We start from the raw sequence: 27,926 nt of genomic DNA, 5'->3' as shown, positions 1-27,926 counted from the left end.
AAAGTCACACCTGAAGTTGTCAGAATGACTCACATAGACCTTTTTTTAATTGTTTACAGTCAGTCACACATGGAGTTGTCAGAATGACCTACCTTGACCTTTTTAATTGTTTACAGTCACACCTGGAGTTATCAGAATGACTTACCTTGACCTTTTTAATCATTTACAGTCACACATGGAGTTATCAGAATGACTTACCTTGACCTTTTTAATCATTTACAGTCACACATGGAGTTATCAGAATGACCTACCTTGACCTTTTTAATCATTTACAGTCACACATGGAGTTGTCAGAATGACTTACCTTGACCTTCTTTAATCGTTTACAGTCACACCTTGAATCATTGTCACTAGGTTGTTCTACAAGCTCCCAGGAATCATCTGGCTTGTCAGGTCTAGACACCAACAGGTCAGAAAATTTCTGAATAAAAAAATCTCTTAGTAACATATTGAAGTAGAGGCTTAATCTATTACAATAAAGTTTATCTTTCAAATAATTATAAAATGCTAAATATCTAGGGGACACAGAACAACACTTATGTGAAAGTCTGTGGATACATGTAGCACTTTTAAAGAAGAAAATGGCACAAAAAAAAACTATCCAGGGAAAATCACTAAACCCTTCCCTTTGACATTAATTTTGTTATAGTTTTTATAGTTTTTAATGCTTGATTCTAAGAATTGTGCACACACACAAAAAAAATGGTTTAATGTCCAAAAAAGTCAAATAATGAATAATCATCATTATGAAAGTATGATGTGTCTATATAACATGTGTAATGGGGAATCCAATACAAATTAGTGCAGAGAGGAATTTCATCTCCGACATATGTTTTCAGTATGTTTGAACATATACCCATTTATGCAAGAGTATAAATAAAACCAAAAGAAATTCATAATGTTAATCAAAGAACCAAACAAAGTAATTCTCATCGTGTTTGGTACTTACATGCAAACGTGCAAATTTGTAATTAAAACTTAGTGGACTTCAATGTACTACCAAACCGCTAAAATTTGAGCCAAAGTTAGCACGCCCTTAAAAAATCCCAGCTATATGGTATTTGTTTAAAGGTCTTCCGTTTCAGACGGAAGACCTTATAGTGATTCTACTGTTTTTAAGGTTTCCCGTCTTCACGGAAGACCTTATAGTGATTCTACTGTTTTTTATTAGGTCTTCGTCTTACGGAAGACCTTATAGTGATTATACTGTTTCTTATTATTCTTATTATTATTATTATTTTTTTTTTTTTTTGACAAAATTTTGTGCAGGCATTTTAAAACTATTCAGTGGTTTTTCATGAAACTTTCACAAAATATGCGTCATTATATGAAGTTTTTAAATCCGTAAGTAATTTGGAAAATTCGCTTCTGGTGCCAAGTTATGGACAACTTCCTGATTTTAAAATGCGATTTTGTCGCGCACTTTTATCAAAAATGGCTAAGGATATGAACTGGAGACTTATTGGAGATGATAGATATGACTTTGTGGATTGCAGAATCGCCTTTTCGTCGTCGTAGTACTTCCGGTCGTTACGAGATGCAAATTTTAAAAAATCGTATTTTCTTACTTTTTTGTTTTTCAGTATTTTTCATTTTTATTTGGTATAGTAATAGAAGCCCTCCTTATAATGTTACTATTTAATTTGTTTGAATGTTGATAAATCTAAAGTCTAGATATTTGCATTCAAAAATCTAAGCGGGTCCAAAACGGCTGTCTCTGTCAACTCCGCCATTTTGCGAGTAGGGGTTTATGGAGGCAGCTAGCGTTTGATTAAACCATTCTGACATAAGGATACATGAAATGTAAAAAACTACTTCGACTCTCACGTAGTAGTGAAATGGTTGGAGGAGTAATCTCCCAATTTGTTTTTTTATAATAAAAATCAATGTAAATATTGTAAAAATTTGGTAAATTTGAAAAAATTATACAAGTATTATTGTTTGATTTTTTGTTAGAAAATAATAACAGTGTTGCCAAAAGAAAGACAGTCTGTTTTATTTTATCAATATATATCTGATAACTTATGATCATTGATTAAGTTGAGGTAAAAAGGGGCAGTACAGCCAACTGGCTTGTGTCTTCACTTTGGTACAGAAACCAATTGGTTCATCGCTCAAATAGGATTGTGCAAAGTTGCCGTAGTCAGTGATAGTTAAAATGTAGCTGTGTGACATTAGCTATAGGTTTATCATTAGGACAGAGAAGCTCTTACAAAGTTAAATCATACTGTGTAAGTACATTGTAGCCACTTGGCTAGAGTTATATAGGCAATTTGGAAGCAAACAAGGCAGATGTTAAAGGCTAAATAAAGAGGCACCAGGCAGATAGTCAGTTGTACGAGTATAGTGAGGCAATTATCATATGGCACCAGGCAGGTACCGGTATTAACTGAAGATATATAATTATACAAAGCACTTAGGTCATTTGATTTAAGACACCAGGCAGGTGTCATATTATTATCTGTATATATTACATACAATCATATCCCCAGTAAAACTCGGTAATCCGAGCAAGGACCTACTGACCGCTCAGATCCGACACGTTACAGTAGTACGTTGCAATTTAGTGTCAATCTTAAAACTTAATTTCCGTTTCACTGCTTTAGTGTAACTGGGCTAATACGATATGTAATGTGTATAATGTGTTACATTTATTTTTTAACGTCAAAATAAAATAAAGGCGCTAAGAATGTTTTATTTTTAAAATTTAATTGATGCTATCAAAACTTCAAATAGATCAGTCCAAAGAAAAGGCGCAAATATTTACTCGTGGCTTTTGGCGCGAAATTATGAACGTTTTTATAATTCTTAGACAGGTGAACTGTTGCAAAAGTACCGTGGTATACACAAGTATATTTAGAGCAGTACTCCCAATAGCTTAATGGTTAGCGCGTTGGGGATATAAAATAAAAAAAAAAAAGCGCATCTACGTTGGCGACATGGTTTCAATCCTCCTTGTGACCAAAATTTTGAATCTCTTTTCAGCTCGATTTTACGTGGGTTTCTTTTCCTAAAAACGGACGGAAGACCTCTCGTTGCTCGCAACGAGGTCGTATCTAGTTATTCTTCTTATTATTTTTTTTGACAAAGTTTTGTGTAGGTCATTTTCTCGAAAACTATTCAGCGGTTTCTCATGAAACTTTCACAAAGTATGTGACATTATATGAAGTTGTTACATCCGAAGAGAAATTTGGAAAATTCGCTTCTGGTGCCAAGTTATGGACAATTTCCTGATTTTAAAATGCGATTTTGGTTGCCCCTTTTTGTCGAAAATGGCTAAGTATATGATATGGAGACTTATTGGAGATGATAGATCATGACTTTGTGGTTTGCGGAATCGCCTTTTCGTGCGTCGTCAGTACTTCCGGTCGTTACGAGATGCAAATTTTAAAAAATCGTATTTTCTTACTTTTTTGTTTTTCAGTATTTTTCATTTATTTTCGGTATGTTAATAGAAACCCTTAATAATGCTTACTATATAATTTGTTTGACTGTCGATTAATTTAAACTCTAGATATTAGCGTTCAAAAATCTGAAGCGGGTCCAAAATGGCGGCTGTCTCTTTCAACGCCGACATTTCGCAATAGGTGTTTACAGAGTCAGCCGAGCGTTTGTTTGAACGAAAGTAACATAAGAATAAATGAAAGGCAAAGGAATACTTGGATTGTCACGTCGTATTTACGTTGCAGTTCTGTGTCAAACGAATGTCTTCTATAATTGGTTTTGGCTGGTTTTCAAAGTTGAAAAAGGAAAGACTAAATGTGCAAATGAAATTCGATACCTAATATCTCTTGTGCATCGCCGAAAAACAGATCTTAAATTATACTTATAAGTAATACTTTCTCAAAAAAAAATATCAATTAATTTTGTAAGTTTAAATATTAACCACTGTTTTTCCTATGCACACTTGTGTCATATTAAACTAATATATAAGACAAAAATAAGAAAACGATTTTTTAAAGATCGCTTCATGGAGTTTATTTTAGCATTCTTCTGTCACAAGACCTGGTTCAAGTTATTGAGCATAAATGATATCTGATTCCTGACAGTCGTAGGGCGAGTCATGTTTTCCGGCGAAACGTTTCAACCTTTTTCGATTAACTAATCGGGATAGTTCACTTTGAGGATAAACAGGAAATTGAAAAAAAAATCATATCCGTTTCACCGCTTTAGGTTACATGCATATATACAATATGAAATTTGTAAAATGTGTTAAATATTCTTTCTAAATCTCGAATCTTAGGCTATAAGAACGTTCTTTTTTTATTTCCATTGAGGCTATCACACCTATTTAATAGAACATTCCAAAGAAAGGGCTTGAAGCATTTGGCGCAATTTTTAATAGTGACCCGCATTTCATAATTTTAAGAGAGAAGCACTGTTTCGTAAATATATACAAGTAGATTTAGAGTAGAGGTTCACATAGCATAATATTTAGTGCATTGGAATTTCATGCTGGCGACTTGGGTTCAATCCTCCTTGGGTGCAAATCTTTTTTACTTTTTCAGCCCGTTTAACGCTTTCTTTCCAGAAACGGACGGAAGACCTCTCGTTGCTCGCAACAAGTTTCACATCTAGTTTCTTCTTATTGTTTTCGTTCTTATTATTTTTTTTCCCAAATCTTGTGATTCGGTTTCTTTTTAGGATTTCTCAGAGATGACTGGATGGATTTTCCTGAAATTTTCAGGGATGATAGAAGTGAAAATACCTTTCAGATGTATTTTCATTTTTTCAAAATTCACTTCCGTTCGTCAGATATGTCCGATTTCCGCTTTTTTCAAAAATATTTAATCTGAGTGATATCTAAGAAACAGTAAGAGATTAAGACACCAAACTTACAGGGATGATAGATCTTGATAAGTAGGCAAATCCATTTGGGTTAAGATTGTCTGCCGTCACTTCCGGTCATCACAGGAAGTGATCAAGAAATCGAAAATTTCAACTTTTCTTTTTTGAAACTTTTTTTGCATCATATTATAGCATCTTATTTGTTGTTTCGAAATTTATCAGTCTCACCGGAAACAAAACCGACAACTTCCGGTTATAAGAGAAAACTGCATATTTTGAGTATTTTTCTTTCCCATAAATATTTTATACATCAAGTATTTGTAATGATTTTTTTATATGTTACTAAGACTGCAAGTGTCTACAGTAACGTAAAATAGAAATGTGAAATTTACTTCCGGTCGCGTGATTTCCTGTCCTAAAACTGAGAAATTATCACAGCTAGATCTCAGAAACGGTAAGAGATTAAGACACAAAACTTATAGGACTGATAGATCTTTATAAGTAGGCAAATCCATTTTGGTTAACATTGTCCGCAGTCACTTCCGGTTGTCACAGGAAGTGATCAAAGAAATGGAAAATTTCAACTTTTCTTTTATGAAACTTTTTTTGTATCATATTATAGCATCTTATTAGTTGTTTCGAAATGTATCAGTCCCACCGGAAACAAAAACGACAACTTCCGGTTATAAGAGAAAAACTAAATAATTTAAGTATTTTTTTCCCCCATAAATACTTTTTATAGATAAAGTATTTGTTATGAATTTTGGATGTCCTAAAAATGATAAGTTATCGTAGCTAGAAAATCTCGGAAACGGTAAGAGATTAAGACACCAAAATTATAGGAGTGGTAGATCTTGATGAGAAGGCAAATCCGTTTGGGTTAACATCGTCTGCTGTCACTTCCAGTTGACACAGGAAGTGATCAAATGAATAAAAAATTTCAACATTTCTTTATGGAATCTTTCTTAGTAATACATTATAGCATTTTATTTGTAGTTTTGAAATATATCAGTCCCACTGGAAACAAAATCGACAACTTCCGGTTATGAGAAAACTGCATAAATTCAGTATCATACTAAACCATAATTATCTTTTAATATATACATTTGTGGTATCTCTCCATTATATAAACATACAGAGAGAAAATATCTTCAATTCTGTATGAAGTTTGTCAGAGGTCAGAGGTCAATACGTGACCTAATCACACGGCGCAATAATATCTACCGGTACATAAATATAACATGACCTGCTCTAGGCCCCTACTTGCTTTTCATGTATAAAAATGAACAAAATAAGCAAGTAAAATGATAATTATTTTATTTACATTGTAAACAAGTATTTCATACAGTTTTTTGGGCTATCGATTCAACCTGTGTACTTAGAGAAAACTAGCGTTTGTTTACATTTTTCTTCACTTTTGTCAGCTGCACAGTCTGTAACGTTCATCCTTATTTTTTCGGTACACTTTTGGTTAAATTTTCATGATAAACAATTATTTTATCTTTAAATTCTACTCACGATAAATTTGTAAATCTGTTGGAAAATACCATTGCAATCATGCCATGAACAGCTGGCAAACACCTCGGCGTTTTCGTAGTTCAATATTAACTGTCGCCGTGTCTCCGTGTTTATCAGTGTTTTACGATAAGTATGTCTTTAGTTACTGAAATCGTAGAATGTTTTTGATCAAATTACAAATTAACTGGCTCGGACAAGTGTCTCAATCCATCGGATCCATCCATCCCTTTCCGGCGACCGAAATTCCTCCAATTTTTTATCATCAATCTTCGGACGTGTTTCTTGTGCCTTTTCAGCATTAATTATCAATTTTCACAAATAAAAATATTCCCAGATAAGAATCTGCTCACTATTACTGATCATAAGTAGCCCTTCACAAAATATTCCCTTCGAAATAAATTCCTTAGCCTAATGAATTCGAAGCGTAACCTCCATGCAAGCCGATTTACACCTTGCGTCATTTTTCAAAATCTACGACGGATGGTTAGTGCAATAATTTAAATTCAAAAATGTTCAATTGTCTGTCTCAAATATATATATAAGCAATAATTAAAATAACAAGTTTATAAACTTCAATGGGAATTGAAGTGGGTCGGTATGTGATCAAATCTTTTGAGAAGGCCTTTGGCCTTCACAGGATTTGATCACGTGACCGACACACTTCAATTCCCATTGAAGTTTATAAACTTGTTATTTATTTCTTAATAAAAGAGTATTTGAAATGGTCTTAGAATATCTCATTCAGACTGAAATGTCTAGAGTAACCTCAAATATCTTTTTGAAAATTTACTTCCGGTCACGTGATTTCTTGTCCTCAAAATGAGATGTTAACATTACGAAATATCTTAAACTGTAACAGATCAAGACACTAAACTTATATGAATAATAAACCATGAAGATTGGGCAACAGATAGAGCGTAAAATGCGTTGGCCGTCACACTTTTGGTCGTCACAGGAAGTGATAAAAAAATTGAAAATGAGTTTTTGTAAATGTTATTAAGACTATAATTGTCTAAAGTAATGTCGAGAATCTTGGTAAGTTACACCTCCGGTCGTTTGTTTTCCTGTATCATTTTAAATATTATATGCCTTTGTTAACGTAGATAAAAGTTCATTCAAACAGATAAATAGAGGAGAACGGAAGACCGTTTTTGTTGCCTTAACGGAAGACCGTTTTTGTTGCTGTAGTTTTTAAAATTCTATTTGTTTGTACTTACATCAAACAACTTCACATGATAGCAGAAAATGTCCTTTGGTAATAAATTTTCTCGGACAAATTCTTGAGCATTTCTAGAAATTTTCTTTGCCTAAAAAAGCAAATAAAATGAAAAAAAAGCTGTAGAAACAAATATAATCTGACAACTTAAAATGAATAAATTGAAGTTACATGTAATTCAAAATCAATAGTTGGGTACATCCCACTAATTATTTTTAGAATCGGTAAGCAAAAGTAGTGAAAAAAATTACAAGTTCCTTAATTTGCAGACTTGCATAAAAAAATTGTCAAGACGACTTAAAATGTTTGGCAAATGTAATTAACAAGATCATCATTTTTTGTGTATTATAACGAATAATTTCCCCTACTTTCACTTTCATTTTTAGAGGTTGCCACAGACAGACACATTTTGCCGGCAATTACATGCCACCTAGATTTTAACCAAGGAAAGACAACTCTTTGATTTGAGGGGTCTCACTGCTGAACGAAAATGGGACATTGCTATAAGAAGAAATGTTAACATTGTCGCCTATGGGAAAACAATTAGTGGACAATTAATTTTTTTTCCTTTGCCCACAATATTTTTTTTCTGAGGTCACTAAGGTCCCTTTTGAACGGAATGTAATGTTTATTTGGTTCTAAGCTCTTGTAAAAATGTTCATAATATGGAGAGTCTTGTTTGAGCACAACAGAGTTACCTCCCATTAGATATGGAAATCTGTAGGCAGCAACAGTGCCATCTAAATTAATCTGATATTTATACTGAAAATATAAAAAAGAAAATTAAATGTCACAAAACACAATTCAGTGGACTAGCTTGCATGAAATGGGATCATCTTTATTATCTAGTAGCTAGAATTTATACATTATGGGATTGTGCAAATATTCCTTTAACTCTGAATAAACTCTGCATACTTACATTAAAGAAATCAAAGAAAGGTGTAGATTTCACGAGCTCTCCGTATTTTTCTGGTTCCTTTTTGAAGAAGAACATGTGAGTCAGTGCTGCATCTATAAGTTGAGGTTCTTTCCGTGACATAACCACGAGGTCCAGTCGCTCCTGTCGACTATCCCGCCCCCTCCAGAATGCTTTCTCTGTCTTGTTCTCCCAGGCCACTTTGGTTGACTGGACGGATAGTGTATCTAAAGTAACCCTTCAAAACAAAAGGCTATCATTAGTATCGTTCTGAATGCCATTTATTACCATTATATCAGAATGTTTTGTTGAAATGTTGACTCAAGAAATTTCTTCTGCAGTGGAGAACAATTAACTTTAGTTCTAAAAATAGAACTCAACATGGCAAATAAAACTTTCGTTCCATGAAAATAAAAAAACCAAAAAAAACACTAGTATTATAATAAACTATGAGTATGTAGAACAGTATAATACTGAAATATTTCTCCTCACATATTTTTCATCATATAATCACATATAAATATAGGAAATAAAAAAATCTATGAAATATCACAAAACTTTTGGTGTGAAAAGACTTGAGAATATATATCCTCTAATAGAAATTACAGTACCATATTCACTCAATCAAATCTCCATGTACCAGTTTTTTCCCCTCAAACTATGGTTATTTGACACAAAAAGTAAAGTGATTTTACAGAAAAATTGATCTGTTTATCTATTGATCTGTTTATTCTGATATATACATGTATATGTACAAACCTTGAAAAACAGATATTCTGAACAAATATAATGCTTCAATCATTTTAAATTCCTACTTGTACAAATTTTAAATGATCAATTTTTCCTTTGCATTATGAAACAACTAGCATACATATTTACAATACAGGACAGAAATTTAATTTCAAATTGTAGGTTACCTTGACATCATTTGGAGGGTGGACTCTGTGCGAATAAAAGTTGGTTTACAGTATACAAACCTTGAAACATCAGACCCACACCAAAAAAATATTGCTTTGATCTTTTTAAGAGATTTCTTCTCCAGTGGCCAATCACCAAGATTTACAAAGAATTCCGTGTCAGGGAGAACAACCTACAAAATCCATCATCAAACTTACTTAAGAATTTACTAGAGCAGATGCACACATCAACATTATATAGCAAGAACTTTAAGGATCTATATATACATTATAGCAATTATAAATGACAATTTCATAGAAGAACTCTAGCTAGTACTAAATTCTAGCAGAATGTTAAAATATGCATTATTCAGAAAATGAAAGTGAAGGAGGAAAAAAATGTTTACATGAAGAAATAAATCATGAGGTTAAGGCTAAACTTTATATTTTTAATATATACATACAGAGTTTTTTTCTATCTCTTAGCACCTTGTCATGTAACTAGGTGAAAATATTTAAGTACAGTGTATACATTTTTATTTAGTCTAGCAAAGTAGTATTCAGTATTGAAATATATTTTTCCAGAATGTTTGACAATGCAGTACATTCAAGTATAAAACAGACTTTGTCAGCTGCATGTTTAGTTTTTACAAAGTGTACATAACCTTTCATTTAATGGTATACCTGCTCATTTCAGAATAATTCAATTACCTGCTGACTATGTTTATGAGAAGTTTGAATTCCATTGTTCTCTTCCATGGTATTGCACCTTTAGTACTAATAACATTGATTGTAATTTACATGTACATGTGGAAGTAATTTTTCCTTTGCTAAATACAAATATAAAACAAGAGAGAAATGTTTTTGAAAAATTACCTAGACATCATTTGGCAGTAACAAAGTTCAAAAAAGCTCTATTTTAAGCATATATGTCAAGGCCACAAGGTCATTGATCATGGTGTCATTTCAAAGAACTTAATTAGTAGAGAAGGAATACCAAATATAAGTCTCAATCTCTTATGGTTCAAATGCTATGGCAAAGGTTCAAAAAGGTTATTTTTAGCAAATAGGTCACAGTAAAGATCACAAAGTCATTGACCTTGTTGCAATTTGAAAGAACTTAATTAGTGGAGTATGCATACCATATATGAAGTCTCTATCTCCTATGGTTCAAAAGTTATAGTGAAGGTTCAAAAAAGCTATTTTTAGCATATAGGTCACAGTCAAGGTCAAAAGATCATTGACCTTGATGTCATTTGAAAGAGCCTTAATTAGTGGAGTAAGCATACCAAATAAGTCCCTAACTCTCATGGTTCAAAAGTTATGGTGAAGGTTAAAGTTGACAACAGACAGATAAACAGACAGACAGGACAAAAACAATATGCACCTCGGATCGATGCAAGAAAATATTCCCTAGCTTACTCACGCCTTTGTACATTTTTCTGTTCAGTACTAACAGTAAGTACTGATGTCGCAGTGATACCTCCCATGGGTACAGTTTTTGGTATTTAATATGCTTATTTAAATGCATATAAATCCTCATTTACAACATACATATCCCTTCTAGATAAACATTCATATGATGAATTGGTGAAAATTCATTTTTTCAATAATACCTTTCTGGCCAAAGAAAGTAAAATAGCATCACTGAACATTTTAAATCCAACATGTTCTCCATATGTCTTTCTATAAATCTGAAATGCAAAACAAAATCATATTAAAGCTTAAAAGAAAACATTCAGATTGTGCAAAGGGTATATTAGTAATGCAACATGAAAATTTGTATCTGTTTTTATCAAATATCTTAATAGTGATGCAGTTGAATTGCTTATATCAGTATGTATCAGCATATGTTTGACACTAATTTCATTAAAACGAGGTCAAGATCTAAGGAAATGCCAAGGTCAGAAACTGTTGATGCAGTTGAAAAGCTCTCATCAGTATGTTTCAGCATATGCAGTATTGTGTTATAATTGTTTCTTTAAAATTGACTTAAAAACAATTTGATAAAAGTGAGGTCAAGGTCAAATGAAAGGTCAAGGTCAAAAATATTAATACATTGTGAATTGCTTACATCTGTGTGTCAGTGTGTCTGTGTGTCCTCCTAAGAAAAGTGTGGTCAAAAGGTCAAAGGAATGTCATGGTCAAAAATGTTGATGCAGTTGCACAATGTCTCTCATCCATATGTATCAACATTTGAAGTTTGATAAAAATATCTAGAATTGTATCTTTAAAAATTGCTAAACACTAATATTAAAGATAAGTGAGGTCAAGGTCAAAGGAAAGTCAAGGTCAAATATGTTGATGCAGTTGAATAGCTCTCATCAGTATGTATCAACATGTGAAGTTTGATAACACCATCTTGAATGGTTGTTTAAAATTAAGCTGAACACTAATTTAAGAAAAGTGTGGTTAAGGTCAAAGGAAAGGTCAAGGTCAAAATGTTGATGCATTTGCATAGCTCTCATCAATATCTATCATCATATGAAGTTTGATGAAAATATCTTGGATAGTTTCTTTAAAACTGAGCTTTGAACAGAGCTTAACACAAAGTGTGAAGGAAGGACAGAAGGACGGAAAGAAGGAAGGAAGGAAGATGGACATGACAAACACTATATGCCCCGGCCATATTCATGGAAGGGCATAAAAATCTTTCATAAAATATTCCCTACATGTAGCTTACCCATGTCTTTGTATATTTTTCTATTCAATACTAAAAGTAACCTGATGTTGCAATGATAACGCTCACATGTACAGTTTCTGATGTTTAATATGCTTATTAAACATGTGAATATATCCTCATTTACAATAATACATATCCCTTCTAGATAAACATTCATATGATGTATTAGTAAAAATTCATTTTTTCTACAATACCTTTCTGGTCAGAGAAAGTAAGATGGCATCACTGAACATTTTAAATCCAACATGTTCTCCGTAAGTCTTCCTATAAATCTGAAATGGAAAACAAAATTACATTAAAGCTCAAAAGAAAACATTCAGATTTTTTTAAGTGTGCAGAAAAAGTATCTGTTTTCTATAAATTTGAGCACATCAAGATATAAAATGTTCAAGACTTTGTCTGCAACTACTTCGAGTTTCTTTATAAAGAATTATAAAGTGGTACACGGTGTATAAATCTTTGTCAATCATATGTCTCTTTACTTGCCATATTGTGTATATAACTGTCTCTTATATGTTTTTGTTGATGATGTAGTAGTGTATAGATCTGTGTCTATTATATTTTTTGTAGAAGATGTGGTATTGTGTACGTAGAACTGTCTGTATCATATTTTGTTGTTGTTGATATTGTACTGTGTATAGAACTGTGTCTATTATATTTTAGTATTGTGTAGAACTTTGTGAATATAAGTACACTTTATGTTTACTACATTGTTTTCATTACTCTTATGAGATTTAAGATTATCTTGTTGTTGATGATGACGCACTCAGACCCAGTGGTGTGTAAGACTATTTGGTATATGTTGATTTTGTTTAAATCAAAATTGTATTTTTGATTTATCAAATACATAACTCTGTGATCTGAATTAATTACCTTGTTGTTGATGATACGATAGTGTGTTAGACTGTGCATGCCCTTCTTGTTGAAGCGACTTATGGCTTCTGCTGCCACTTTTTTGAGGTTAACTTTTTTAAATATGGACAGATCTTTGTCTATCTGTTCGTAGGTGTCAGGACAGTCATGTGCTGTATACCACTTCTCTAAATTAGTCATGGGACAATAACAGTCTTCATGGTACACCATTCCTAGAGAGAGAGAAAGGCAAGAGTTACCTCTCTTGTATCATTATTTGATGATTTAGGTGGTAAAATATGTGCATATTATCTATCATAGGTGCATTAATTTTTTGACATGCATTTGGCAGTTTTATGAACCTGGATCTCCTCTTCAGATCAATGAGAACATTTGGCATGATCACCTTACCTATAAACATATCAATACTAGTACAATCCAAAAAGTGACAAAATTGAATCTGACAGGGTGAAACAATGGGGTCAAATGCATGTCACAGACTGCATTTACCAGTCTGTATAGCTAAAATAAAGTACATCCAGCCCATAGGTGTATCTGCTGGTTGATTTATTAAATATATACTTCCCTGGGTTGATTAACGACCCTGATCATGACATGGGACTAGGACCACCCTGTCTACGTGTGCTCAGGGCGACTCACCTCTCAAGTAGTATGGGGATTTAGAGACATGGTTTTCATTATGGAGCAGATTAATTCTGAGACTGCTGTAAGTGACAAATGGACGGAATCGTACGACGTAGCTGCCATCATAAAGGTCCAAGACCTGGGCGTAAATCCGGGCTCGGCTCCCATCCTCCTGGGTTATCTTCACTTCAAAAGCTTTATCTCCAAGTGAATGTGTGAAACTACAAATACATATGAAATGAAAATAAAAAAATATACCAGTACAAGCAAGATACATATACACTATTCATATGTACTACCAATTTTATCCTTGATTGTTAGATTTCAGCATATTTTTAAAGTCACATATTTTAAGTCACTTGTGGAGAGGGTTTATGTAGGAAATGCCTGCTGCACAACCTATATCTATATTTAAATCAAAGTCATTTTTACAAGCTTATGTGTTCTGTGATTTGAAGAATTTATGAACAAATAATGCAATAAATTTGAGAGGTCACAGGGATGCAAAAACAAGTTAAAAATCAGTCTTTGAAGATCATGCAAAAAAATTCATGTTCTGAATTTATTATCATAAATATACCAATTAGCATACATCAATGTATCAAGTATATTCTGTTTTGAGAGTTATGCAGGCATTTTTATATTGAATAGGAAAAAAACCAATTCCATGGTTTCAAAATATATTCACCAAATTTACATCTTGAAAAGTTGTATATCGTAAAACAAAACCACAAAATCCAAATCAAACATGAAAAAAAAACAACAACACAAAAACCACACAAGTGACATGAAAACCCCTCATTATTTTGAAATCAAATCTAGCAAATAAACAAATATGAGCAACTGTTGAAAACTACAGGTGTATAACATTGATCTTCTAGTACTTGCAAGGATACTATAGGTGCAGATCTAATGTATTGAATGCATTGAAACAGGACAAACTATGATAAGCAGCTGCTATTCCTCTCAAGTTAAAACTTTTCAAATATCCTCTTAATTTCAATAATTCATTCATGGGCAGTAAATAAATCAAAAATTCAATCTCCAAATAATTTCTTTAATTCTATTTACTAATCAGATATATCATTTCTTCACTTTTTATGTGTGTCATTTGTAATGGTAAATTGTTGATTTAATGTACCACCTGTCACTCTACTGTCACTGTGGATGAAGACTGAATAATCTATGTCCCACACACCATTTTACGTAAAATAAACAATATCATGTATAGAATACATAATACAAAACCTCCAGATATCTCTTTTCACTTAGCAGATAAAACTAGATATCTGATTTGGCAACCAAGGCTATAAGATAGCATCATGAACTATTTCAAAGGTCTCCCCCCTAAAGGGAATAATCCACATGTTATCCTGAGGCAGTCCAGCTTAATGAAGGACAAATTTAGCCATCTTGTTACCCGTCAGCTGCGATTTACAGTTATGTTTTATCAGTGGCCCAAGTCGGACAATTTTCTTTCATGAACAGTGTCTATTTATCATATTTATGTAATAAATTGTACAGAAAAGGGCAGACATATGGCACAGAAACTGCTGCCATCCATTACTCATACACAAAAATAATTAATTATAGGATTCAAGTAAAAATATTATCTTGTGGTCTAAGACTGTGCAATATGAAACAAGTTAAATATTCCTGTCCTTTCAATATACTACATCCACTCTCATAATTATTATACTGAGAGAATGAGTTTGATCAATATGATATACCTGGGGTAGTCATGCATAATGGGTATACACTGGGCTACCTTACAGACCTCAGCAAGAATTTCACAGTCAAATAGCATTGTTTATAACTTAATCTTATATGAAAATCAGAAACTGATGTGCCGTTAGAGGAGAAAGAAATGAGATCGAAATTTGAACATTCTTTTTACCAATTTAGATACAAGTCTACATAAAAGGTTAGGGATATCTTTGTTATATGTATAACATTTACCAATAAAGGTTATCATATACAATGTCTTTGCAAATATTTTGTATTAGGATCTACACTATTTCTATTAACATTAATTAGATTAAAGGAAGAATGTGTATAATACTTGTAATAATAAATAATTATCGGTAAGAACTTCATATTTGTTTTAAGACAGGATTTCCTTTAAATGTCTATTTGGAATTCACAGAATTGAACTGTGATGTGAAATGAATGTTTGTTTACAAGATATGAACGTAGTAGTGTATTTCTATTCGGTTGTCATTCACCAATTAATCTTGCCTTTAATTACTAGAGCTTGTTATTAAACTAAGGTAACTACGGTCTTAGGGTTGTGTAAGATGCTGTTTTTTTCTGTCCTACATCGTTTATATTAGCTTTGCTTCCTGTTGCCTGAGGATTTTAATACTTAAAAATATCTTGTCCTTATAGACACCTTTCTTTATCTTGTACCTTTAATGGCTAATTCCCTCTACCAAATTCTTTATGATTCATATACTGATCTTATCATGATTTAAATGTTATCGGAAACTTTTCTTTTCTTTGAGAAGATACTCTGCATTCCTCTGTTTCATGCTACAACTTACAGGTGAGGATAAGAGAGTAATTTCTAATAGTTGATTCAATGATACATGTAGATACCTAGTGGATTTTGTCACACGTGTAAGGAAAATTCCAATAAATATTTATCCTTCTTTTAATTAATATTAACAAATAACAATGGAATTCAGATGCATATATCAGGTACAGAATATGAGATAATTTAACCTAATAACATACATGTATAAATCACAAATTCCTTATGGTTAAAAAAGAGCAAGTGTCTTGCAGATTGGGAAACTGAAAATCAAATTTCCTCCTTGCTCTAACATTTATATACACGTACTTGATTCTACTTCAGTAATACTCTGATAGACTAAACCTTTTAAGTACCAATTCAAAGTTTTCTTAATATACTTATATGTCACTGCTCTATATAAACAAATTTTCTTGGTTTATTTTCCGAAAAATCATGACTACATCTATCTACCAGCAGCCATTAGCAACATAAAGACTGATTGAGATTTCACAGATGGTGTTGGGGGATGCCGTGGTCTAGTGATCTTTTTGTCATCAAACAGAACTCCACCCAAATATAATATTATCTTATTCAATGGGTGTCTGGAACTGAAAGCTTTAAAGTGATTAAGAAATATGAAACCAACCCTCAACTTTCAGATTAAATAAATTTTAAGCATTATACATGTGATTTTAATTCATGTATCGATGTCAAACAGACATTTAAGTTCCATCTGACAGGTATTAGGGTGTAAAAATCACTAATGATAATCAGTAAGATCAATGGGTCTATGAACATAAATGCTTGTCATTGGTAACTACACATGTACTGAAAACTTGATTCATCAGGCTAGAGAGAAAGACCCATCTAAATAACTTCATGAATCTTACTGTAAAAGGATATGTATATCTGTTTTTATTGTCCCCACTTTTAATTTCGGTCTGTCCATCCATCTGTCTTTCTGTATTTTTGTCTGTTTGTAACCGTATCATTACCACATGATATCTCAAGAAGCTTTTGAGATTTTTGCAATGAAATTTCACTAAGAAAGAAGCTAGCCTACTGATTTTGAGGTCAAAAGGTCAAAGGTATTAAATTTGTAAATTCTCAAAGGTATTAAATTTGTAAATTCTTTGTTTAAACATGCAATATCTTGAGAAGCCTTTGAGCTTTTGCAGTGAAATTTTATACCATAACTTCCCATGGCTTAAGGAAGACCAAAATTTATTTTGAGGTCAAAAGATTAAAGTTCAAGGTCATAAATTGAGACTAAATTCATACATTCTGTGTGTGTGTGTGTAACTTTCATTTCTGAGCGATATCTCATGAAGCTTTCAAGCTTTGCAATGAAATTTTATTCTATTACCTCTTTGTGGCCTTGCTTGCCCATTAAGGGGGGAGGGTGGTGATTTATCTTCAGTTTTCAAAATTTCAAAGTTGAAATTAAGTGGAAATTCCTTGTACATGTACAGAGACAGGTCCTAATTTCCCAAAAGATGAAAATGCCGACTGGCATGCGCAAGTCAGTGCCATTAAATTCATATGTACATGAAATTGTATGGTCTTTTACCAGTTCAGTGGACTGCAACACATTAAAACTGCTATGCATGTTGCTATAATTAAAATAGGATGAAGTCACAACAAACACTTTGAATTCTCTGGGTCTCTTTAAAAACTCCACAAATGTAATACATGTATGTAATGTATTGAATGTAACATTAAATTTGTATAAAATTCCTGTCAACAAAATCTACCTTAAAAATCATAAAACCTTTACTTATCAAAAATTATTAATGAACTATTAAACTACAAAATTAGAAATTTAGACTTGCATCACTTGAACATTTTGATGGATGAAGTTGTTCCTTGATAGAACTCTAAAAGTCTTCAGTTAAACCATATCTGATAGAGACGTTGGAGTAATCAATATAAAGTCTGTTTAATGGGTTACCACACACAATCTGTTGCTAAGGAATTTTTTTTCAGATATTATTAAACACATGTAAGATCAATATGACCTGGAATAATGGGTGTATTAATATTTAACCTGACCTGTAGAATTTAATGAAGACTTTCTGCTTACATGTATTTGTATCTCACACATACAATGTATATGAGGTTTGGCATTGTGAAGATATATGTTACATGGAACATACATCAAGTTTAATTTAGAAGGTATCATGAGAGTTTTCAGAGAATATTAAACATTATTATAGTTACAATTATGCAGTTTCTAAGAGATACTACTAAAACTCCACCCAATACCTGCAGCTTTTTGAGAGATTTTCTCTAATAATGGTGCCTGCAGGGTAGCACAATGGATAGCACATGTATTCATTATCCGAGTTCAATCCCTTTGATCAGTGTGTGGACATTATATGTTATGACACATGTAAAGGAATTAAAAATATAATTGGGTGAGAGAATTAATGTCATGTCAAAATACATGTACATATTTTGGATTCATAATTTCCCCTTTCTTTCCTTTTCACTTTCTAACGTTTCTTCCGAGTTGTGATTCCCGTGAAATTTCTAAGTTTCCATCCTCTCTCAATCTTTTTGAAATTTCAGTATTTACCCCTCATCATTACAGATCATTGTCAAAGACAGTTTGGTTGAGTTTTAAGGCCCTCAAACTTCCTTGCTTACATGCCCTTAGAGTTCTCTCTCTCTCTCTTTAAAACTTCTGGATCTACTCCTTGATCTTCACTGGTTCATAACTTCATGCATATAGGCTATATGTATTACATTAAGAATTCTTAGAGATAATTTGTTTTATATGGAGTAATTCAATGCAAGTTCTTTCTGTGAAACTATAAATAAAATTACTATCAATTAAGTTTCTGAGTAATAAGACATGTTTTATATATTAGATGTCACATGACTTGGGACATTTTTGCTTTTGTTAAGAACATGTATAAAGAGTAAGGGTGATGAAAACCATAACCTTGTCATCATTTGTTGTATGAATTTCATGCATGATTAATGAATAAAATGCATAGAATTATGACAAAACTTTTAAATGTCCAACTCTTAGAATTATTAATTTGTAACTGTCCGTGACACAAGACTGATTGAACCTTAATTTGTGTCTGCCTCTATAATGAAGTAAAAACACAGGTTTGATCTTCGTAAGAGAAAAAAAAAAGAATAATATTGAAAATTTAAAAATTATATACTCTGATATATTTGATAATTTAGAAAAAGTTTTCTGTAGTATAAAAAAAATTACAGACTGCAACTCACTTTTTGGTAAAAAATTTGAGATATAAAAAATATCTTAACTAGAATTGCATGCAGTACATGTTAATGGTGTTTCCATCAGGATTGTAATTAAAATGCATGGCTGTTCTTCAAGTTCTTTTTAAGATAAAAAAATTAAACATAGCTGGCACTAAAGGTATGACATAAAGCATTAGTGACTAATTAATTTATTTAAAAAAAATGAATTAAAAGTAATTTAGAATACATGTGCACAGGTACTTGGGTCTAGATTTATAAATATGTATGATGTATGGTATCTATTGAAGTGTACTTTTTTACATATCAGTAGGTACATTATACCACAGGCACCTGAATTTTTATCAATAAGTCGCTAAATAGCCAAATATCGACAAATTCTACCCCCTCTATATTTATATATAGAGGGGGTAGAATTTTTCGATATTTGGCTTATTTAGCGACTTATTGATAAAAATTCAGGTGCCTGTGATTATACATATTTATATTTTTCTAAGACCCACACAACTGTGTAAATGTGCATGCTTCTTAAAAATTATACCTCCCTTTAAAAGTTAGTTTCAATATTCATTTTTTTAAACGTGTTAATGATGCAACTATTAACTGGTACATATAATATATAGGCTGACTAACCTGTATTAAGTTGAAATGCCTATGAGTATAACATTTTATATATATGATTGGATGTTTTAAGTGCATAATCTGTAATCTCTAAATAATGAAACTGAAACATATAAGGCAAGATAAATTTTTGAGGTGATACTTTTGTACCCTAGTACCATGATAGAGGTATTAACTAAGCTGAAAAGCCAGAGACACTGTGATGTTCATGTCGCAAGTAACAGAAGTAACGCACTTCAAAATATACATACTTTTCTCCAAATTGGTCCACAGCCTGGACAAAAAAATATCTGGCGGGTAACGATAACCGGGCTTTAAGCCCGGGTCCCCAGACGATAGTCTTATCAAGGGATAGAGTCCTCGATCCCGACTGTTCGGCTCCTTGTGCAGACGATCTTTCAACCACAAGCATCAAAAACGAAAGCACAAAGTAAAAGCCCTTTGCACTTGTACACATGTTCAACTAGTGGTAAGATGCAAAATTTTTCACTTGGTTATATATTAAGTAATTTCAAACTCTCAGAGATACACCTCATTCATTCCGTCTCATATGTCAACAACGCTCTGTGTCAACATGTGGTGCGTACGATTGTCAACTTCCGTTGGCTGTTCCGAGATCACGCCCTATGAAATGAGCACCATGTACGTGAAATATGACACTCGGACGAAAACGGTTATGTGTGTAAAAATAGCCCTTCACCCGAACAACATAATTATTATGCACAGGTACTTGGGTCTTGGTTTATAAATACGTATGTACCTTATATTGATATGTAAAAAAGTACTTTTTTAAATATCAGTAAGGTACATATATTATGCATATAAACGGAATTTATCTTTAAAAACAGATACTTGACATGCCGCAGAGTAAGAAACTAAATTTCCAAAGTAATAATAATTAAATTACAATAAAGACAATAAAGAATACAGCAAAATTAACCACAACCCCCCAAAAGACAAAATCTCTTACAATAAAAATATGTTTAGAAAGTGAAAAATACATGTAGGCCTAATTCTTTGTATTTCAGTTATGAAATTCAAAATTAAACATTTAAAATCAGAGACATAAATAACATAATGTTAATTATGTCTCTATTTAAAATTCTATAGAAAAGATTGAAAATTCATTAAATTGAAGTACTTTTCCATATCAAAATATTTCCTAATCTCATCATTCAAGTGCATTGAAAAAAAGGTCAAATGATACTTCTGCCCCTGCTATTGCATAGTACGTGCAGGGACGTGGATGTTGACCAAAGCAATCCTGCAGAAGATCCAGACATTTTATAACACATGTCTCAGGTGCATCTTCAACATCTCATGGTCTGAAAGGATTTCAAACGAAGAATTATGGAAGCAGAGGGACAGGAATTTAACGCAGTGGCGTAGCATCGTTTTTGAAAGTGGGGGGGGGGGGGGGCCAGCCAGAGAATTTTTTTTTACCTACCTGAAAAAGTTGACAAGCAAAAAAAAAAAAAAAAAGGGGGGGGGGGAAGTTGCCCAAAGTCGAAAAACCTATTTCGTGGGGGGTAGGGGGGGGTAGGTAAACTTTTTCTCAGTGTCAACTGCTTCCAGTACCAGTTCTAATACTACATTTTCGGTACATCACTAAAAGTGGGGGGCCAACCAGGCTTTCATTTAACATTTCCTATAGTATAAGTTATAAGTAAGGTTGGGAAAAAAAGTGGGGGGGCAGCCCCCCCCCCCCCTGGCCCCCCTGTTGCTACGCCCCTGTAACGAATGGACGTATAAATTAGACAGAGAAAGTGGGACTGCCATGGATTGGACACACGGTAAGGAACTCACAATCCAGCATCATACGCCAGACCCTGACTTGGAACTCACATGGCAAAAGAAATGAGAGGACGCCCAAGAAACACCTACATGTAGCTGGAGGCGTAATTCCCATTCAGAACTAAAGACACAGGACATGGCATGGTACATGTATATGATGCAGCAAAAGCAGTCTGGAATCGAGTTCGTTGGAAACTGTCGTCGATGACCTTTATTCCTCAAGGAACGATTGACCTAAGTAAGTAAGTATATAAATGATACTCCTAACCCCTTAAAAAAAGTGGAAACCCCACCTTTTAAAAATTAAAAAAAGAAAAAAAAACTAAAAAGTTGACTATCGTATATGGAATTCCATAAAAATATAAACAAATAAATTAATCATTTTATTAATAAAAAAAAAATCAAAATTAAGTTAAAATAAGTGAGAAAGATAAACGTCGCAAATTAAACCCCAAAAATTCTTTGAAATCAAAATTCTTATTCAAGCTTTTTTGGACGTTATTCAAAAATAAAATAGCCTATACTTATTCGTAATCACAGGCTCCTGACGTTACTTATTTTCCTTTTGATAATAATAATAAAAAATAACGTTACCCTACCTAATGATGAACATATATTATTAGATAGGTTTTTTTTTTTATTAAAAGACACACATGTATTATAAAGTAGGAGTATATATTTTTTATTAAAAGAAAAATAAGTAACATCAGGTGCCTGTTTTGTAACGTATTTGTCTCTCGATAAGAAAAAAGCGCGATTTCTGCATGGATATCAATAGACATTTCTCAAGGATTTTCGACGTCTCTCTTTCAATTTGATACTCATGAAGAAGCATATACGGGCCCATATTAGCACACGGTTTCAAAAATGTGTGGGGGGTGGGGGGTCAAAGAAAATCCATCCTCGCTATGCCAGGGTCCTGAGTCAACATATTTCCGTTGGAGGATTTTAACTTTGAAAAAAATATAGATTTTAAAACAATTTGAAGTTCTTCATTTAAATCCAGTTAAAATATTCATGATCCCTGGATTTTTTTTTACGCTTTAAATCTGGTTGATCACGTCAAATATAAATAACAATTTATGTCTCTGATCATTTTACTGTCTACTAATTTTAATTATGTCTAAACATTAATGAAATTACCAAAGGTAGAGGTTAGGCGTAAAACAAAAACCCGTATTTTTAAGTGTTTGATTTAATTATTTTTACATCGAGTTCTAAATTATACGAGGGAGTGAAAACATACAAAAGAACAGCTCCGCGAGAACATGCGCAAACATCGTTCTTTCTCGCAATTTACCGTCGAAGACGCCATTATCGTTCTCCGAGACAGGGGCCGAGATTTGGGCAATAGTTCGAGTTTTGCAGCGCCAAACATCACCAACACGTGTTTGAAGGTATTTCTTTCTATCAGGCACGCGTATGAATGAAAAAAGTCATGGAAAATGGTCACATGTACACAGTAAGTAAAAGGTCACTATCGGTCGAATTGTAAATGCTTTTTCAATAACAAGTTTCGCATCACTGTCAAAACAACATCGTCTGCTATAGATACGCAAAGCTATTTCGAATTTCCTCGAAGAATCACATATGGGACAGTATCATATTTTCGAAAGTTTTGCAAATTTGAGCAGCTATAAAACAGCCATAAAACATAGTTAGGAAAAGGTCTGTATTCAATTTAAAAAATAGATAGCTAAATATCTAGGCCCAAAGTGTGGTACTTTTTTTAACAGTGAAGAGAGAAATGGGGACTTTGTTGAAACAACACAGTACTGTGTATGTAAACGGTATTATTAGTACACAATTTATTCATTTAGAAAATGACTATATCTTAACTCTTAAATGTACACATTTTTAAATATTCTGATCACAATTTATTTAATTTTGTACCATTGATTACCAAAAGCTCCAGAGAAATGAAATAGACTTGAGATTGATATTTATATCATATGTTGCTTTAGTCATGGAATATTGGCAATGTTATATTTTATATTTCATTTTTTTTCAGTCCTTTATTGATTTGATACTATATTTTCAGTTTATACTGTATTTATATGTAATGAGTCATATTTTTTTTCCATGAGTAGGAGAATGACAACAGAAGAGAACAGCAGTGATGGATTGACTTCTGTGTCCACAGCACCACTGGTAGTAGAACACATGCCACTCACCATTAGCCAGCTAACAGACAATTCTCAGCCTGAGGGGGTCATGGCTTCAGATAGTGTTCTCACCATTGCAGTGGATACAAATAATTCTGTACTTCAGGAATCATTCTCAGGTAGAAAATCCATGTTTGTACATATAAAGTCATAGAATTTATTGAAGTTTAGGACATATTTAACAAACCTAGTCAAGCATCTGTCAGACATTTATATATATTGACTCCCATCTAATTTTCCAGACAATTAGGTTTTTAAAGTTAGAAGCATAAAAGTAGCTAAAACTAAAAAAAAGTTTAAGGGTCCTCCACACACCCACAGCTTATGTTCTCATATTATTGAGCATTACTTTTAACAAGCATATCAACCTTTAAAAACTGTCCAGGGATTAAAATGTAATTTATACTGATTTTTTAAAATAATTATTTCACAAGTTTCAAGAAATTTTTCCCAAGGCGTTTTCATACCTAACACAAAAAACTTTGTCTTACCCCATACCTGTCAACTCTCCCGATTTTATCGGGAGTCTACCGATTTTTAACCATCCCTACCGACTGTCTACCGATTTTTTTTTAAACTGCCGTTTCTACCGATTTTGAAAAATTCCGGATTTTTTACCTACTTGGGTTCGTAAAATACCGACTAGTCAACACAAAAATGGAGGCCATGCAGTGTTTATATCGGTAGCTAATCTGTTTATTGCCACTGATAACAGGTAATCAACAAGGTGTCAACTGTGCTAGCAGATGTAATTGCAGTTGTAATTGCTCCTTATTTTCATTAAAAGTGTATATTATCAAAGACAGAGATGCCAGATGTGGAAATTTTTACAGAACATGACGGTAAAGAACGATATGGAAGATCCGAAGTACTTGATACTTTGCTGCAAATAAGTTTAGAAGTGCCTAAGACAAAACTATTACTCCATAAACAATACAGTGATCAGGAAAGGTGTGGCTACAGTACTCTATAATTAATTTAACAAGGAGAGGGAAACAATTTCATGGAAGCTAACATAAATGTTCAGAGTCAGCTGAAGATTTCCCAACAGATTTTAAGATTCAATGACTTAGTAAATCCTGCATCAACATCAGCATATAACAGCCCCCTTTAAATTTACAAAGCTAAACAGGGTATGCATTTCTAAATTAAAATATAAAATAAACACATTAGAACATTACTTAAATAAAGTATTATATTTAAACATTTTGATATATTTTATGAGATTAAAAGAAAAAAAAAAACAGGGTATTTCATTCATACTATATTACATATTATTTTAAAAATATAAGCATGAAGTTTTGACATTTATTTCAATTTCAGATCTTTAAGTCAAGGATACAACTCATGTCCCTTAGACTTAGTGAGAAAAATCCATTCATCCATCTATTAAAAGCTTGAAACTCAGACTGTCTGCAGAACTTTATTAATTTTTCTAATTGCCAAGTTAAACTACAACATTTGCCATGAATATTATTTAAATGATGCTCTTATGGACTGGCAGAATAGATAGTGAACATAAAATTTTATAATTTCAAAATTAATTCACATTATAGTACAAGTTTCTAAACAATGTATGAATAAACAGTAAATTTTATGAATTAATGATGGTGTTAATATTAATAATAAAGTTTTATCTTGTTGTTTATTTTTGTTCTATAAAACAGTGAAACGCGCGATGACTTTTTGTGTGGTTGCAAAAGGTCGTCGCGCGTTTTCTCCCCCGAAAAATTTTGGCCATGTTGACAGGTATGTTACCCTTTTGTATATTTTTAAGCTCACAGATTAGCCATAAAAACTTAATTTTATCGATCAACACATTTTTTACAGAAATTTATTTTATTTATAAAAAGTACATAAAACTAATTTTCTCTGAAATACATCACGAGAAAAATCAACAAGGACTCCTTTTGTAGAGAAGAAACATTAATGAATTAGATTACATCAAAAAATTGAATTAAAATTAAATGCACTGATGTAGAAAAAGCATTTTCAAAATCTCTGGTATCAAAGTTCCTTTTTGGAGTTATCTTTCCTGTTGCTCGGACTCAAAAACTTTGGCAAGTCTCCACTTACGTCACCATACTATATTTAGTAATATACTGGCCACTGAACTGGACAAAAATAAAAGAGGAAAACAAAACGCACACTATTTTATCAATATTTATAAACACACAATGAGATAATGTATTATTGAAACGTACAAATTAGTGTGCTGAAATTTCTGGAACCAGTCCGACATCACTAACGCTATCGTCATAGAAGTTATGAAAAAAAACGAGTCTTCTGTACAGCCTTCAACATGTTCAACTGTCAAAAACAGACTCGGTTGATTAGCCTGAAAGTGTAAATAACCTATACGTTTCTCGTCATACCCACTTGTACCTGTTGTCTAGGAATTATTATCTTTATTAACACAATCCAAGACGTCTGTTCTTTTATTTAAAAAAAATACCGCAATCCTTTTCATTGGTCACTCCGTGATCATCATGCCATGTGTTCATTGTTTACAAATGGTGGTAGGACAATTCTTTCATGTATTTTCTCAATAAAACTGGAAGTAAAAGTATTTTTTCTCTATATACGTCACAGGTCACATGGTGTGGAGGACCCTTAAACATTGCTCTCAAACTATTTTTTGTCTATTTTCTATTTAGTTTATTCAAATAGATTTCCATTGTAGTCTGTGATGAGGCAGTCCATTGTAGTCTGTGATGAGGCAGTTTGTCAAAACAATCTTTACATAATTAAATTATGTATCCAGGCCTTTCAAAATCTGCTGGTATCTGGCCAAAATTCTTTTTTTCTTCACAATTCCAATTTTAAAATTTACCAGGGATACCTGTAAACAGGTGTCTCTCAGGAACTCTGTTAGCATATTGATGCAGTTTGGAAGCATTGGATACAACCTTTGATTTTTTTTGTCCCTGAATTAGTAATATCTTTTTATACTCAAAAGCCACTGGGTATTTTATTGGAACATTTATTTCTTGATGTTATTTTGATGTATATGTATTTTGTAGGCAGTGATCAGGACACTAAAGAAGAACCTCCTAGCAAGAGGACAAGATATGACACAGGGAATGGAGAGTTATCACAGGACCAGTCTATCAAGGTAGAGGGGAAAGAAAATTACAGAGCATGGGATAAGTGAATTGACAATACACATGGATATGTTATTTATGTTTTTTAATTTAATGTTAATGATTAATTTTGTGTACTTTCAGAGTCTCTTGTTTACAATAAACAAAGCCATCTGCATGCGGTTGGATGGGATCGAGAACAGTATAGAAATTCTGAATGGTCGAACTAAGTTTCTGGAAAAAATTAGAGGAATTGATTGGCCATGTAAAGGAGAATTCTACCACAGACCACAGTACCACGCAAACAACTCCAAGTGTTGGATCTATAGTACAAGCACAAACCAAGGGGTAATGATATAACAAACTGATTAAGTTTATAACTATTTGAAATGTATCAAGAAATGCAGAGACATCCATTATATGTTTCTGGTAAATGATATAGAAATAAGATAGTATTCAGCTCAGATTCATTTTGAATGAATGTGCATATAGATGTTCAATGTAGGGACCATGCCTCAAGATCATAAACTGAGAACAGACTTAAATCAACATTTAAAATCAATTTAACTTTTGAAATAATTTTGATAACAAAACAAAATTTTTATCATATATTGTAGAATCATTGTTTGTGGGGGACCAATGTTGGGGATTTCGTGGGTCACACATAGCCACAAATTTACATCCCCATGAATGTTTATTTTGTTAACAAAATAAACATTTGTGGGGATGTAAATTTGTGGATTCATGATAATTCATGAGTATGTTGTAATTAGGGATGTGCGATTTTATCGGTATACCGGTATATCGCGATTTTTTGTTGTGTGATACGTATCGTGATACGGAGACATAAATACCGGTCTTTAGGTACATATTATAAAGTCCAGAAATTATTCATTTATTTGTTCAATCTTTCAAATTACAATTACAGAAAGTATAAAAATATTGTAAAAAGTAAATAGAACGGCATCTTACCGTCCAAACATAATTGATTTTA

The 27,926-nt window shown here is 32.6% G+C and overlaps 2 protein-coding genes across 2 annotated transcripts; one reads left to right on the top strand and one right to left on the bottom strand.

Moving 5' to 3' along the window:
• Positions 1 to 304: 304 nt before the first annotated feature.
• LOC134271981 (protein O-glucosyltransferase 2-like) lies at positions 305 to 20,479 on the bottom strand (the record flags this gene model as incomplete). Its single annotated transcript, XM_062754215.1, has 9 exons — positions 20,142 to 20,479; positions 13,530 to 13,735; positions 12,891 to 13,102; positions 12,212 to 12,289; positions 9,356 to 9,528; positions 8,442 to 8,676; positions 8,075 to 8,284; positions 7,524 to 7,613; positions 305 to 421 (listed from the first exon to the last, which is right to left on the bottom strand). Coding segments are annotated over exons 1-9 (1,527 nt in total), but the record flags the coding sequence as incomplete, so codon positions are not given.
• A 2,482-nt stretch (positions 20,480 to 22,961) lies between these two features.
• Positions 22,962 to 27,280, top strand: LOC134271980 (uncharacterized; the record flags this gene model as incomplete). Its single annotated transcript, XM_062754214.1, has 4 exons — positions 22,962 to 23,146; positions 23,775 to 23,968; positions 26,873 to 26,964; positions 27,077 to 27,280. Coding segments are annotated over exons 1-4 (507 nt in total), but the record flags the coding sequence as incomplete, so codon positions are not given.
• Between the last annotated feature and the right edge of the window lie 646 nt (positions 27,281 to 27,926).

The sequence above is a fragment of the Saccostrea cucullata genome, unplaced genomic scaffold (genome assembly GCF_032062105.1).
Source record: "Saccostrea cucullata isolate Sc308-1 unplaced genomic scaffold, CSIRO_AGI_Scuc_v1 ctg9016, whole genome shotgun sequence".
Classification (NCBI taxonomy): Eukaryota; Metazoa; Mollusca; class Bivalvia; order Ostreida; family Ostreidae; genus Saccostrea; species Saccostrea cuccullata.
The sequence above is the reverse complement of the archived record's forward strand: the minus strand, read 5'-3'. Positions and strand labels throughout refer to the sequence as shown.